We start from the raw sequence: 14209 nt of genomic DNA, 5'->3' as shown, positions 1-14209 counted from the left end.
GTCCCCTCCACACCCCATGCAGCACCCACCGAGCTGTCATGGGTGCTCCTGGACCCCTCCACACCCCATACAGCACCCACCGAGCTGTCATGGGTGCTCCTGGACCCCTCCACACCCCATACAGCACCCACCGAGCTGTCATGGGTGCTCCTGGACCCCTCCACACCCCATACAGCACCCACCGAGCTGTCATGGGTGCTCCTGGACCCCTCCACACCCCAGACGTGGGAGAGGAGCTTCCCCTGCAGGGGTACAAGTTCTGCAGAGGAGCACCCACCGCTGCAGCAAACGCAGAGCAGGACAAGCCCTCTGCTCTCCTGCCAGGGTAATGAACTGCGGGTTCCACCCTCTCGAGGCGTTTTCAGCTTCCCTTGGGCAGAGCAGGGGCAGTGGGCTGAGCCGGTCCCTGTGTGCAGGACCAGGGGGCTCTGCTCCCCATTACCTTGTTCTCCCCGCAGGCCGTGCCATCAACAGCAGCGTCCAGCTTGGAGTGGCACGTGTTCCCCACCGTGCACCACAGCGTGTTGCAGACGCTCTGCGGGAAAACACAGACGTGCGGGACGTGGTTACTGCAACGGCATCAGCAGAACTCAGAGCAGCTTCCAGTATCTGAAGGGGGCCTATAGGGATGCTGGGGAGGGACCCTTCATTAAGGACTGTAGTGACAGGACAAGGGGTAATGGGTTCAAACTGAAAAGGGGAAGTTTAGATTGGATCTAAAGAGGAAATTCTTTCCTGTTAGGGTGGTGAGGCACTGGCATGGGTTGCCCAGGGAGGTTGTGAATGCTCCATCCCTGGCAGTGTTCAAGACCAGGTTGGACGAGGTCTTGGATGAGATGGTTTAGTGTGAGGTGTCCCTGCCCATGGCAGGGGGGTTGGAACTGGATGACCTTAAGGTCCTTTCCAACCCTAACTGTTCTATGATTCTATGATTCGTTTAACTTGCAGGGAGAGGACACAAAGCCCCCACCCTCAGAGCTGCACCAGCCCCTGTTACATCGGGGGCGGACGGGACCCATTGCTTACGTCCATGTCGTCGCAGAAGGTGGAGTAGGCGCCGTACTGCAGCCGGCACTGGTGGCCCACGTCGTAGAGGACACCCGGGGGTACCAAGGGGTAGTCCAGCACCTCACGGGCTGGGGGGTCATCCAGGCACAGCCCCCAGCCCCGGCTGAAAGACAGAGGTCACAGCAGCGTCACCACCAGCCCCGCACACCCGTAACGGTGCTCCAGCAGTGTCTAATGGAGCACCCAAACATTAACTCACTGATGTCCCACCACGATGAGGAGCAATTAGTATTTCTGCTGCTATGACCCCGGCTCTCAAATCAATCCCAGAGTTGCTCCAGCACACGGGTGGGCACTTGGGGTACCAGCTCCCCGAGCGATCACCCCACAGCCCCTGGGAATAGAGGGTTATGGGGAAGGCAAAGGCAGCAGCAGCTTCCCCATGCAGCTGCCAGGCTGGTGCCTTGCACCGTCCCCTTTTCCCCTCCGAGATGCCCCTGTCAGAAAGCCAGAAATACCATTTTTTCCTCGGAATAACCCCCTGGATTTTTGCTCTGTGAACAGGCCCTCAGCCAGGACCCTGCCTTCAGCATTCAAGGCAAGAGTTCTGCCGAGCAAACATTTCACTGCTCAGCAGCAGGTGCTGTCCCTGTGTTCATACATCACCCTGACCCCAGAAACATCCCCCTGAGGCCACAACCCGCGTGTCAATGCCCTGCTGATAGCAATGAAGTTGATTCCCAGCAGCAAAACGCATTCACCCTCATATCTGCTGCTGCAAACTGTGCTCGCACTGCGCTGCACAGGGCTGCAAAGGGATATTAGAGCTGAGCCACTGAGGCGGCTGGTGGCAGGCAGCCAGGCTGCGGAGCCGCGGGGACAGCCCTGCACGGGGCTCGCTGCTCCCAGTGCTTTCGCTACGATACTCCACAAACACACAAGACACTCTCACTAGTTCAGCTTCCAGTGTTGATGCAAACAAGGCTGTTTCCAGCAAGGCAGAGCCCCTGGCGAGCGTTCCTCAGCAGATTAGGTTACTTGGGCTCGTTGTGATTGGGAACAGGTTTAAATGAACGTGAAACAAGACTCTTTTTTTAACCCAAACCAACAACACAGAAACAAGGGTCAGCAGTATGGCAGAGCTCCTGCTTGGGGGGCTGGCAGTCCCATGGGGTGATGCCCAGCAGAACCAGCACCCCCTCCTCCCTTCCCATCCCACCCCAGTGAAGTCCACACTGGTAAACAGCTCAATTGGTGGGGACAGCTCTTCAAATACCTTGTATTGTTTCATAAGCAGCCTCCCTTTTGGAAATATCAGATTGCTTTCAGCAGTCCAGGGGCCTGACAGTCTCTATTCCACGCTCACAACAGCAGGAGCATCCTTCCTCTCCCAGGCAGGTTGGACAGGGCTTGGAGCAAGCTGCTCTAGTGGAAGGTGTCCCTGCCCGTGGCAGGGGTTGGAACTGGATGAGCTTTAAGGTCCCTTCCAACCCAAACCATTCCATGGGTCTATGACACTGGTGTTCCTCAGGACGAGTTTGTCTATTCAGGTACTAGCACATGGGATGATGCACATCATCCCCAAACCACCACAACCCTCCTTGTCCTCTGATCTGCTTTGAGTCACTTTGTCTTGTCCCAGCTTATGGGACAGATCTCTGTCCCAGCATGGGGGGTGATTGATTTGCTGTCAGCTCTCCAGTTCTCTGTTCAAAACCTATTTCTTCATTAAATATTTTACAATCTTCCTACTGGTGCCTTCCATTGGCCAAAACACATTCCCGAGCCAGGAAAAACTGGCAGGAGTTTCCCTGTGGCTTGGCAGGGGTATGCAGTAAACCACACGGCACTGAAACCACGCAGGGTCTGCCTGCTTCAGTCCTTCATTAACGAGCCCGGTGATGGAGGGGATGGCAGGATGATTAAAGCTCCATATGGGAGCAGGCTGGGAGGATCTGCAGCTACAGCTGAGAGCAGGATTAACATTCCAAAAGCTCTCGGAGAACGGGAGGAAGGGTCCAAAAAGCCAAGACAGAATTCAACAAAAACAAAGTGGAGTTTGGGAAGAATCAGCTGCACAAACAGGGACTTGGCAGAACTCAAAGGCAGGGGAAGACCAGTCATCCCCAGGCTCCAGGGAGCGGCTGGAAGGAGCCCATGGAAGGATGATGGTAGAAAACCAGCAGCACTGTGCAAAGGGGCTGAAAACCTGGTTGTCTGGCCTAGAGAAAAGGCTGAAGGGAGATGAGACAACCTGCAGCTGTGCCAAGGCTGCTGCTGAGATGAAGGGAGGCTGCTCTGTGCCACTGCATGCCTGTGGTGCAGGCATGAGACACTGGATCCTGTTTCATAAGGGTATTCCACCAGGCAGGCTGCGAAAGAGCTCATGTCAGTGTGAGGGTGGAGAGCAAAGAGCCCACAGCATCTTCTGACTCCTCTGAGGGTTAGAGGGGGAAACCATGGAACACCAAAAAGGGCTCAAAGATGCTTACATGTGCTTGTAAAATAATAAACTTTTGTAAAATAATCAGCATCATCTGAGTGCCATTTCTGTTTTCAAACACAAGATCCCTTCCAAGCACATCCAGCAACCCCAGGTCAGCTGGGTCTCATTTTCTGGCTCATTCCTTCCCATTCTCCTGCCAACATCCTATTATAAGGCACTCATGTCTGTGCTGGCTATGAGCCTCTCCCTTGCCTGGGGGATGTCACAGCCGGTGGAAGATGCCTGCCAGGATCTGCTCCACTCTCAAGGAAGAGCTGCCCCTTCTCTGGGGACAAAGAGACCCAAACCCAAGCAGGGAAGCATCCAGCTGCTCTCTTTCTTCCCCCTCGCAGCCCAAGGTTATCGCAAGCAGGAAATGCTTAACTCCAAAGTGAAGGTTAAAAGCAGAAGGCCAAGAACACTGAATATGAGAAAGCTCCGTTCCACCAAGAGCCACAAATCAACAACTGTTCCCCCTGCGTGGAGCCAGGGCCATGTGTTCCGGGATGGGATCTGGAAACGGAGCTCAGCCCCAGGCAGCCTCCCCGTGGTCCTCACCCAGCTCTGCCCACCGCTGTTTCTTACTGATGCTCTCACTGTTTTCTAACCATCCTGTAGCAAGGAAGGAAAACGATTCCCCAGTGCAAGGCACTGGCTGAGAATCACACATCTCTGGGCTGCGTTCCTAGGAACTTCATAACAACAGGCTGAAAACAGCCACGGGGTGCTAAAAATATACAAATGCACAGAAGAATCTGGCTCAGTCTCGTTCCCTCACGTGGTGCCTCCTGCCTCCATGCAAACATCAGCTGCGGAGAGCAGCGAAGAAAACCTCTGGCTCTATCTGTTTAAGGCCGGTGCCACTGCCCAAACACTCGTGCTGCTGCTCTGTTCAAACCCATCCTTCACCGCAAGGCCTGAGGCAACCAAGGGAGACAAAAGCATCCCCGGACTCCTGGCTCAGCTCCCACTCACAGCCCCAAGCCCTGAGCCACCCCCAGCACCCCCTGAGGGAGGACGAAGAGGAAGGGAGGAAGAAGAGGAAGGGAGGACGAAGAGGAAGGGAGGACGAAGAGGAAGGGAGGACGAAGAGGAAGGGAGGACGAAGAGGAAGGGAGGACGAAGAGGAAGGGAGGACGAAGAGGAAGGGAGGACGAAGAGGAAGGGAGGACGAAGAGGAAGGGAGGACGAAGAGGAAGGGAGGACGAAGAGGAAGGGAGGACGAAGAGGAAGGGAGGACGAAGAGGAAGGGAGGAAGAAGAGGAAGGGAGGACGAAGAGGAAGGGAGGACGAAGAGGAAGGGAGGACGAAGAGGAAGGGAGGACTTACTCGAGGAATCGTGTGATGTACTCCCGGCTGCAGCGGGACCAGGTGAGTGGGGACGTGTCATACAGGAGCTGTGGAGACATGATGAAAGGTCTTTTCCCAACTGGCTCACAGTCATTGCTGCTTCCATCATGCTGAATCCCAAAACTGTGTAAGAGCACAGCCCCACAAAGGAGAGGTGAGCCGCACGCCGCTACAACCGCGCAGCCTCTCCGCTCCCAGCACAACGACACCCAGCGCCGGCCACCACAAACCATCCCTGCTCTGGGGGACTCGGACACCGACACTGGCCCTGCCTGTGGGGGACACTCAGTGACAGCAGGGACACTGCTCCGACCTCTGTCCCACGCTTTGGGTTCAGCTGTCTTAGTGAAAAGTCAGCCAAGCAGGAAGTAATGGGAATATGGAACGAGATCAGGTTCATTAAACTGACCGGGTATGGGGTTTTACCACACAAAGACACTTGGAGCAAGCTGCTCCAGTGGGAGGTGTCCCTGCCCATGGCAGGGGGTTGGCTCCTTCCAACCCAAACCACTCTTTGACTCTATGATTCCATATTATTTACTATGATGTTCAAATGATCTGGTCAAAATGTAATTGACATTATGGCAAGCAAATTTCTGCTGCTGCTTCTATACACAGGTCCTATTTTAAAGCTTCCCAACGGGCAAACCTCCTCTCCAAACCCTTCAGCATCAGCAACCCGGGATAACAGCCAACAGACAAAGGCGGGTTCTCCAGGCTGCCTTGCCCTGGGTGATTTTCCTCAAACCTGGAGCAACCGAAAACTTCAACCTGAAGCGAAATTCCCCAGCAGAGCTCTCACGGGTGCGGAAGGTCTGCACCAGTGAGGAACCGACGGCAACCTCCTCCCGGCTTCCACCCGCGCCTTCGCGAGCCCCGACTGAGCAGCGCAGGGGACCGAGGGCAGAGGAGAGGAGGAGGAAGCTGGTGGTACCTGTGTCCGAGCTCATGGGCCACGGTGAAGGCCAGCGGCAGCCCCGTGTCCTCGTTGATGTTGCAGCTCCTGTGGGGCTGGCACATCCCCGCCACGTGGGACAGCCCCAGGGTCTCGCAGGGTCTGTTCATCGCTGCGCAGATGTCCTTCCTTGGGTGACCAACACAGACACAGAGCAGAGAGGGGGGGTGAGGCGGGCAGGAGCACGGGATGCAGCCCAGCCCATGAGGGAGACACACGGACACGGGCCAAACAGAAGTGAGAATGGAGACATCCAACGTCTTTCCGCAATGGAAAGATTTACGACCTTTCCCTTCCCCTTTACTCTCCCAGTGTCCCTGGCTTATTATGAAGCCTGATTAATGGGAAGTGCTAGCCAGCCTGGCTACGTTATTCCATTGTGTAAATAAAGCTGATGCTGGGAATAATGAAGCAATTACTCCGTTGCTTGGGGAAGCACATCCCAGGAGTGCTGTGGTCCAGGGCAGAGCAGCTCCAGCCACCCAGGAAGAGCAACTCCATTGAAGTGCAGGGCCTTAAGTGCTTTATTTCTGCTACAAAGCAAACTGCCTAAAGAAGATAAAAGTGCTGTGGGTTGTGAATGATCACACAAACCACCGGGATACCTCCAGCAGCCAAGTCCCTGCAGCCTGAAACCATCAAACTGCTTTTCTTTGACTGCAAGGTGTAGAAACTTGGCCAGAGGTATGAATTCCTGCCAGCTTCATGGGGGGGTCAGGGGCCTTCTCAGAAGCTCCTCTGCCAACCTACATTAGCCTCCAAGGGAAAAAGGGGAGTTAATCCCTGTGTACATCTCCTGACAGGATCCAGCCATTCTTGGGCTTGGCAACAGGGCCATGGGGAAAACCTGGTTCGGAAACCTCCACTTCTACTCAACTGGGAGCTGTCTCCAGGTTTAAACCTGAGATGCGAGACCAGTTCCAGCATGAGGACCAGGCTCCCTTCAGGTTTCATGTCACACATCTGATGGGCAAGTGTCCAGGCAGGGCTTAGGCATGGAGAGCAAGTTTCCAACAGCTCCCACTGAGATGTCCCCCTGCCTGCAGATGGTCCTGGCTGCCAGAACAGCACCTGCAGCATAAAATCAGCACATGGGCACAATACCTTGTGAGCAGGACTGCGACGTCGTGGTGCAGGGGATGGGAATCTCCTTTGACGTTGATGCTCTTCTGCCATTTGCAAAAGCTTTTCAAGGTGTTGTCTGCATGGTGGGAGATCTTCAGATCCTCCTGCCAATGTAAATAAAAGTCTGCTGTGATATTGGTGCTGGATCCCTCTGGGTTTTAGGACACAGCAGGGAAGGGTCTGATTTCAGACTCAGCAGAGTGGAATTGGGAGTAACTGCCATGAGGACGGAATTGCTCCATAGTTATAGGTTGTAGGCTGGGTGGGAATACAGTGCTGAGTGGGAATACAGCGCGGGGTGGGAATACAACGCCTTTCTGCTTTTTTGTCATCTCTAATTCAACCAAAACATTAACTCATCTGGTAATGGGGGTTAAGAAACACTGCAGGAAAATATCCCATCCTGCCTGATGGCAGAGGATGCAGCTGGGAGCCCATCTGGGTGGCACCAGGATCCCTGAGAGCCCCTGCTGCAGCTGGGAGCACAAACATCCAGTGATTCACATCCCCCTGCTACCGGCGGTGATGCTGAGTTACCATGAATTATCCTGGGAATCAGACCTCAGAGCTCCTCTGGCCGTGCCCCTGACATCACCATGGCTGCAGCCCATGAAGACAAGCAAGGCACAAGCACCTGCATTCCTCTTACCCGAACTCATCCAGGCCATGAAGACAGCACAAGAGGGAGGTTACGGGCTTTCAAGGCCAGCTCTCAGTGTATCCCAGCCTGGCTGCCAGCCTGCCAGTGAGTCACTGTGTTTTCTCCTTACCTCTTCATCCTCCAGCAGGATGAGTCGCACTATGGCAATGTTGATGGGGTTCCCAATGCTGGCGTGGTGGAACAAACCTGCCACCTGCAACAGCAAGAGCCAAAGAAATAAAGCCTGAAGGAAAGACCTTGCCCTGTGTCACTGCTGGGAAGGGCTGCAGGGGAGCACAGCTCGAGGGGAACACACCGAATGCTGCTGCCAACACCTCTGGGAATTCCCCAGAACAAGACCAGATGCAGACCTGGACTAAAGCATTTGGAGTGTGATGATACCCGTACAAAATTGATCTAATCTGTGTAGCACATTGAAACTCATCCAGGAATGCCTGGGGGAACACCTCTGCCTTCAATAGAGGTGTTTAACATCTCAAAGAAGGCCTGACCTCCCGGGGTGCCTTCATCAACCCCAGAAACACGGGGATGTTTCTGAGGTCCTCTGCCCAATCTCACCCCCTTTTCTGGCCATGGACCAAAGCTCTCTTCTGAAATGCAAATAGGTGCTACCACAGCGGCAGAAGAGCGAACAGACTCAACCGACTCACCCTGGTTTATCTGTTTCCTTTATGGCACCAGCAAGTCCTTACAGATTCTCAGTGGAGACCCCCACAATCTGGTTCTCCTTCCCTTAACCGTCCTAAGTGGCACCTTCCCAGGAAGGCTGTTCCTGTCTCTCCTGCTAACCAGGCCAGTGCTGGCACTGGATCCCTCTGCGGGCATGGCCAGCCCCAAGTGCGAGCGAGTCTGAGCCTAAGCTCCCAGCTCCCTGTGGGTTTCTCCTCCTCTAAGGAGGTTTCCTTATCATGCAGAGGGTCATGGGTGGCCCTCGGACAAGTTTCGGGGTGGTTTCAGCTTCATCCCTGTGCCCAAGTCTCCCTGCACTGAGCTTCTGGCCTCAGGCTCACTGACACCAACCCATCCTCCCATGGTGGATGCAGCCCTGAGCAATGCAGAAAAGCCACTGCGCGGGTGGGAACGGCCTGTCTGGAGAGAGGGTTGCTGAGGTCCCACCAGGGATGAGTCCTGGCAAGCCCAGTGGTCTTTATGCCTCACAGCCCCGTCCCCGAGGAGCCAGTGGCTGGGCCATGGGAGGAGCAGGACTCACCATGTTCATCACGGTCAGCACGTACTTCTCGATGCTCTCGCTCCCGTGGTATTCTATCATCTTGGTGTCTGCCACCACCAGCGTTTCCACCCACTTCTCCTTGCTGATGGAGCGCTGCTTTATTCTTCTCCTCCGGTGCTGCTTCTGTTCCCATCTTTCCCTCCGCTTCTCAGACCTCTCCAGGCTTTCCTGGGATCCTGAGGGATCAAAGGAGATAAAAAAAACTTTGTTGTTTTGATGAAATGTTTGCAACTTTGCTAAAACCTCATCAAGAGATGCCCGAGCGTGCACCACTGAGAACCAACCCCCAGCGTTTGTGACTGTCGCCCCAGGCAGAGACAGTTCCCCAGTACCATGTGCTCTGCACCCCTAACACTGGACTTGATGCCTTGAGCCAAATCCCAAAGCTCATCAGTGTCGTGGGCAGGCTGGGGTGTTGCAGCACCGCAGAGAGTCCCTTCAGCCACACAGAGACTGAACTCTGCTCCTTCCCATAGATAAACAACAGGAACATTCATGGGGCTGAAAAGGGACTGGAGGAGAGCTCGGATGCTCCTCACGCACACCAGCAACTGGGAATTCTCAAGCAGAGACTTTTCCTGTGACACCGCTCCAAGATCAAGGTCAGGGTCAGTCCCAAGCTGGGTAAAGGCTTTACAAACCACATCCCACACAGTGGGAATTGCTTTTATGACCAGTTTCTACGGGCTCAGGCTTACTTTAACAATGGACTTTTACATTTTATGGACTATACTGTACGTTAGCTGTGAAAGAGAGTTTTATCCCCCAGCCTGAAAAATCCCAACTATCTCGATAATTTGATGCACTGCTAATACCACTGTGACAGTTTAATCACAACAGCTTCCTTGGAGCTTGCTCCCATTGTGTCCTTTGCTGCTAAGCTTCCAGCCAGGACGTGAAGGTACTGCAGAGAGGATGGGGAAGAGGGCTCCCAGGGAGGCATTTTCCCTTTGAGCTCCCTCTTAAACTCTTGTCCAGCTGCACACACAGCCTGCCCTCGGTATTGACAGAAGCTAAATAACACCTAACAGCCTAACACCAGCTGGCTGCACCGTGCTTTGCAAAGAAACCCAGCAATCCATCACACAAAACAAAAGGCTTGCAGTAATTAAAGCCCTGCAGACTCCTGGTTTCCTGCCCAGGGCACGCTTCACGTCCACTCTGCTAGCCCAGATTGCAAAAGGGATTCACACAGGCTCTATTACACCCAGTGAGAGTCATTTACCATGAGCAGACTTCGAAGTCTAGAAGGAGCCCTTATGATAGTTACCATAGATTAAATGATAAACTTAGATTAACAGAAGAATGCCTGAAAATAACCTGATTACAGGAAAACCAAACCAAACCACCAAACCCCCTTTTGTGAAAGCAGGGAGCCCTAAGAAATGTGCAAACCAAGATGCACTGTGTGAAGATGCAGCTCCACTGATGCAGATGAGGAGCAAAGCGCCTGTGAGCTGGTGGGGATGTGCTGAATTCCTCAGTACATGAAATCTTGGCTTTGGGAGTTTCTCCAGCCCATCTGCTCTAGACAGAGGAGCAGGAACCAGCAGGAACCCTCTGCCCCACACAGACTGACTCTGGGGCAGCTATTGGGTTTCACTCCCAAAGTCCAAGGCCCCAGCAGGTCAGAAACCAGCGTTTGCAAGGAAATGGAACCAAACCCTCAGTCTCCACAGCATGGGGGGCTTTGCAGCAGGGCCAGAGGAAATGAGAATGAGAGGCCTGAGGTTCAGCACGGGCTGAGTCAGGTATGTGACAAACGTAAGCAAACACAGAAAATGGGCAGGAGAAAAATGACCCCAAGCGTGTGTGCAGCGATGCCCGTGGCTCGTGGGTGAGCTCTCCCATGATAAAACTGCCTGTGGAATGGCTGCATTGGCACCCCTGGGGCCAGGGGCTGTTCCCCATGAGCAGCTCCAGGCTGTTGGACGCTCACCCACCAGCAGCATCGTGGTGGTTGTCTATATTGGGCTGAGGGTTTTCCTTCTTGCCAGCCTATGTGGCAAAGGGAACCTCCAGCAAAACTCAGACTAAGAGCCGTGAGTGTCATTGGTGGATGCTGGAGGTTGAGATGGGAGCTGAATGCCAGGTTTAATGAGTCTGTGGAGGCAATGCAGTGTTAAGGCTTGGACCTGCTCCCTTTATGTATGAGGTGCTTCATATGAATCACAGCTGCTGCCGGCTCACTGCAGCACTGCAAGAGGAAGGGGACCTTACCTTGCACACCACAAGTCTCCTGTGGAGCTGGTGGCCTCCTGCCTGCCTCTGCCCCCAGCTCGGGTGCCTGGCGCTTGTATATCCTGTGGGGCTGTGCTGCTCCATCCTCCCGGAAGCTGCTGGACACTGGCTCGATGAAGTAGTCCTCATCCATGAGCCGGAACACACCTTTCTGGCAGGGAGAGACGAAGTATCACTGTGAAGCTGTCTGCATCCAGCACAGACCCACATGAAGAACCTGGGAATGGAAGAGGGCTTGCAACTGGTACTATGGCTATATTAAGCTCTAAACTCCCAGACAAAAGAGAATAAACCAGCATGGAGCAATCGGTAAGACAGCAAAAAGCTAAAGAGATCCCATCACAAAGTACAGACGGGTGGTGAGCCCCATGGGTGTCTGACAGTGCAGAGCTCAGGGGATGCAGGGACGCTGAGAAATGCCTCCTCCAGAGAACCAGGGCACACATAAAGTGTCAGACCATTCCCACTGCACCTCTGCTGACCTTCCTGGAGACCTCAAAGGATGGCTCTGACTGCAGTGCAGCACCAGTGCTGCGAGCAAGCGTTGCACCAACAGAGGTGTTTCCTGAGCAAAACCCCCTCAGATGCAGCCGGTTGCTTCGGGCCGTTGGCAGCACCACTTTCCCGACACAGAGCCACAGTGATTTCAAGACTGGGTAGAGAAGGTTTAAAGCAACTTCAGGCTGAGTTCCGCTCACTGTTTATGGGCTGCAGACCCTCTCACAGCCTTGTGCTGATGCCTCGAGTGAGTGAAGAACTTCTTCTGCTTCCTAAAAGCCAATAGTAATCCCCAGCACGATACTGTTCATTTTCAACACGCTTTACAGACCTCAGTGATGGTGTTCACCAAACACCACAATGGAATGGGTGTTTTCAAGTGACACAATAGATGGGTAGCAAATTATTCAGTAAGTAACTTCTTCTTTTGCTCTCCTGTCTGTGTTTAATTCACAGAGCAGCTTAATTCTGGATGAGCTTTAAGGTCCCTTCAGCCCAAACCAGTCTGGGGTTTTATGGTTGAAGTCTTGAACTTCCCTGGCAAAGTGCTGACACAACAGCCTTCCTTGGGAAAGGCCGGCCAGCTTTCAGCCACACTTCAAACCCATCTGCAGTGGAACAGGGCAGTGGAGGTGCCCACAAAACATGGTTTCCCTGCACAGGAGCTGCGCTATCTAACCCCCCCAGGCACCCAGCAGCTGTGCTATCTAAACCCCCCCGGGCACCCAGCACCTTGCTCTCAATGTGTTCCTCATCATCCCACATTTAGTTCTAGAAGGCGGAGGTGAAATGAGAATTGCTCTTTGGGAATTCGATCACAAACAAGTAAACACTCCCGGAAAGTTCCCAAACCGCTGGAATCCATGGGAAATCTACAGTCAGCTCATCCACAGCTGCACCGAGCCTACGGGATGAGGATCCCGACTCACTGCTGCTGGGAGGAGCTTCGCTATTGCTTTCAGCAGCAAAGAGGCTTTCCCACAGCTCCTGCTCTGTCCTGTACAGGAGGGATCTGTACTCACCAGGCCATCGCAGGTGCTGAGCGCGGCCGGACCCCCCTGCAGCGCCCGGCTCCGAACCTCCCCGATCATATGGCAGGAGTTGTAGGGCTGAGACTGGATCTTGGCGCTGGCGATGCCCCCGAATCGCCTCTCGGTGACGAAGCCGGGCGCCAGGAGGTTGTTGTTGAGGCTCAGGTTGAATTTCAGGGGTTGTCCTTTGTAACGCAGCTCATAGAAGGCAGGAAACTTGCTCCTGGAGGAAAGGGACCTGCGGTGGAGGGCTCGGTGGGCCAGGTCATAGGACAGGAAGGAGCCGCTCTCGTCCACCTTAATGGGATGAACGATGTCGCTGCTGGAGTACGGCGGAGGGGGCTCTGGGGAGGAAGGGGTCCTGTGGTTACCTTTGGGGCTCATCTCCCCTCACGCTGACCCCCCGGGGCAGCCCGGTGGGGTCTGGTACCCAGACAGCAGCTGGACCTCGTAACCGGTGTCCCCGTGGGGGCACAGGCAGAGCCCCACAGCCATGGGGCGCATGGACCCCGCTGGGTCCGGGCCGGGCTCCCTGGGAGAGGATGGAGGCGGGTAACGGGGGTCCCGCAGCTCCCGTTTCCACACGCACATTGCCGTTGTTCCGTTACAGCTGCGGGTTAAAAGAACCCAACCCAGCCAGCCGAAAACCACCAAAACCCCTCCAATCCCGGTGTGAAACGGCGTTTGGAAGCCGGCCCTGGGGGAAAAGCATCCCCCGGCACTGGGCACTGCCCCGGCTGGGTGGAAGCGAGGGAACCGGGGGGAACCGGGGTTCCCTGCCCAGCCAACCAGTCTGCACCCGCCGACATCCCCGCGCGTCCCGCCCGCTCCCGCATCCCTTCCCGTTCCCCCCCACCCCCGCTCCGGACCTGTCCGCTCGGTGCCTCCGCCCGGCTGCGCGCCCGCTGCCAGCGCCAGCGCGGCGGCGAGGCTGAGGAGCGCGGCCGAGGCCGGCATCGGTGCGGGCGGCGGGGCTCGGCGCGGCGGGGCTCGGGCACGCCGGTGGCGGGGGGCGGCCGGCGCCGGGAGCGGCTCCGCCTCTCGGGGTGTGCGCGGAGGGGGCGCGGGCAGCGGGGGCCTCGGCACCACGGCGCGGCCGGCGGCGCCCCCTGGCGGTGCCGGTGCGGAGCTCCCTCACCGAGCCCGTGAGAATTCGGTGCAAGGATGAGAAACGGAGCCGGGGCCGCGGCGCCTGTGCGTGCGTGCGTGCGTGCTAATTACCTTAATTGCATTTCGCAGTGGTAATGAGCTGGCAGCGGAGGAGCGGGATGGTTCGGTGCTAATTCAGCAACCCCTCGGGGCCAACCCGCGGAGTTCCCGGGAGCGGCTGTACCCGCTGCCACCGCCCCCGGGGGATGAAATCGCTTAATTAAAGCGATGTTATTAAGTATGCAAATGAGGCCTGAGCCCCGCGCGAACACGCTCCCTGGCGGCCGCCACGGGGAACGGGCAGCACTCAGGGCCGGGGGGCGCTGCTGAGTAGCGCGAAGGAAAGCCGAGCAGCCAGCGCCCGGCTAGCTCAGTCGGTAGAGCATGGGACTCTTAATCCCAGGGTCGTGGGTTCGAGCCCCACGTTGGGCGCATTGCTTTTTTTTTCCCCCTTCTCTTTTTTGGTGCCTTTTCC

At 55.6% G+C, this 14209-nt stretch overlaps 1 protein-coding gene and 1 non-coding gene across 2 annotated transcripts in view; one reads left to right on the top strand and one right to left on the bottom strand.

Annotated features, from left to right (window-relative positions):
* ADAMTS7 (ADAM metallopeptidase with thrombospondin type 1 motif 7) overlaps nucleotides 1–13559 on the bottom strand; it is a 39764-nt gene extending 26205 nt beyond the window's left edge. The window contains exons 1-10 of the mRNA XM_062642657.1: nucleotides 13455–13559; nucleotides 12577–12929; nucleotides 11036–11207; nucleotides 8795–8991; nucleotides 7694–7777; nucleotides 6903–7027; nucleotides 5778–5927; nucleotides 4823–4966; nucleotides 1027–1171; nucleotides 443–535 (exon numbers count right to left, since the gene is read on the bottom strand). Coding sequence (XP_062498641.1) covers nucleotides 443–535; nucleotides 1027–1171; nucleotides 4823–4966; nucleotides 5778–5927; nucleotides 6903–7027; nucleotides 7694–7777; nucleotides 8795–8991; nucleotides 11036–11207; nucleotides 12577–12929; nucleotides 13455–13542 — 1551 coding nt within the window. The 5' untranslated portion in view covers nucleotides 13543–13559. The remainder of the gene's footprint in view (nucleotides 1–442; nucleotides 536–1026; nucleotides 1172–4822; nucleotides 4967–5777; nucleotides 5928–6902; nucleotides 7028–7693; nucleotides 7778–8794; nucleotides 8992–11035; nucleotides 11208–12576; nucleotides 12930–13454) is intronic.
* Nucleotides 13560–14093: 534 nt separating this feature from the next.
* On the top strand, nucleotides 14094–14166 carry TRNAK-CUU (transfer RNA lysine (anticodon CUU)). The gene has a single exon. It is a non-coding gene; the product is annotated as a tRNA-Lys (tRNA).
* The last annotated feature ends 43 nt before the right edge of the window (nucleotides 14167–14209 follow it).

This window comes from Pezoporus occidentalis, unplaced genomic scaffold (assembly GCF_034315485.1).
Source record: "Pezoporus occidentalis ecotype Australia unplaced genomic scaffold, CSIRO_AGI_Poc_V1 ctg72, whole genome shotgun sequence".
Lineage (NCBI taxonomy): Eukaryota > Metazoa > Chordata > Aves > Psittaciformes > Psittacidae > Pezoporus > Pezoporus occidentalis.
Note: the sequence above shows the minus strand (reverse complement) of the source record. Positions and strands in the feature narration are given on the sequence as shown.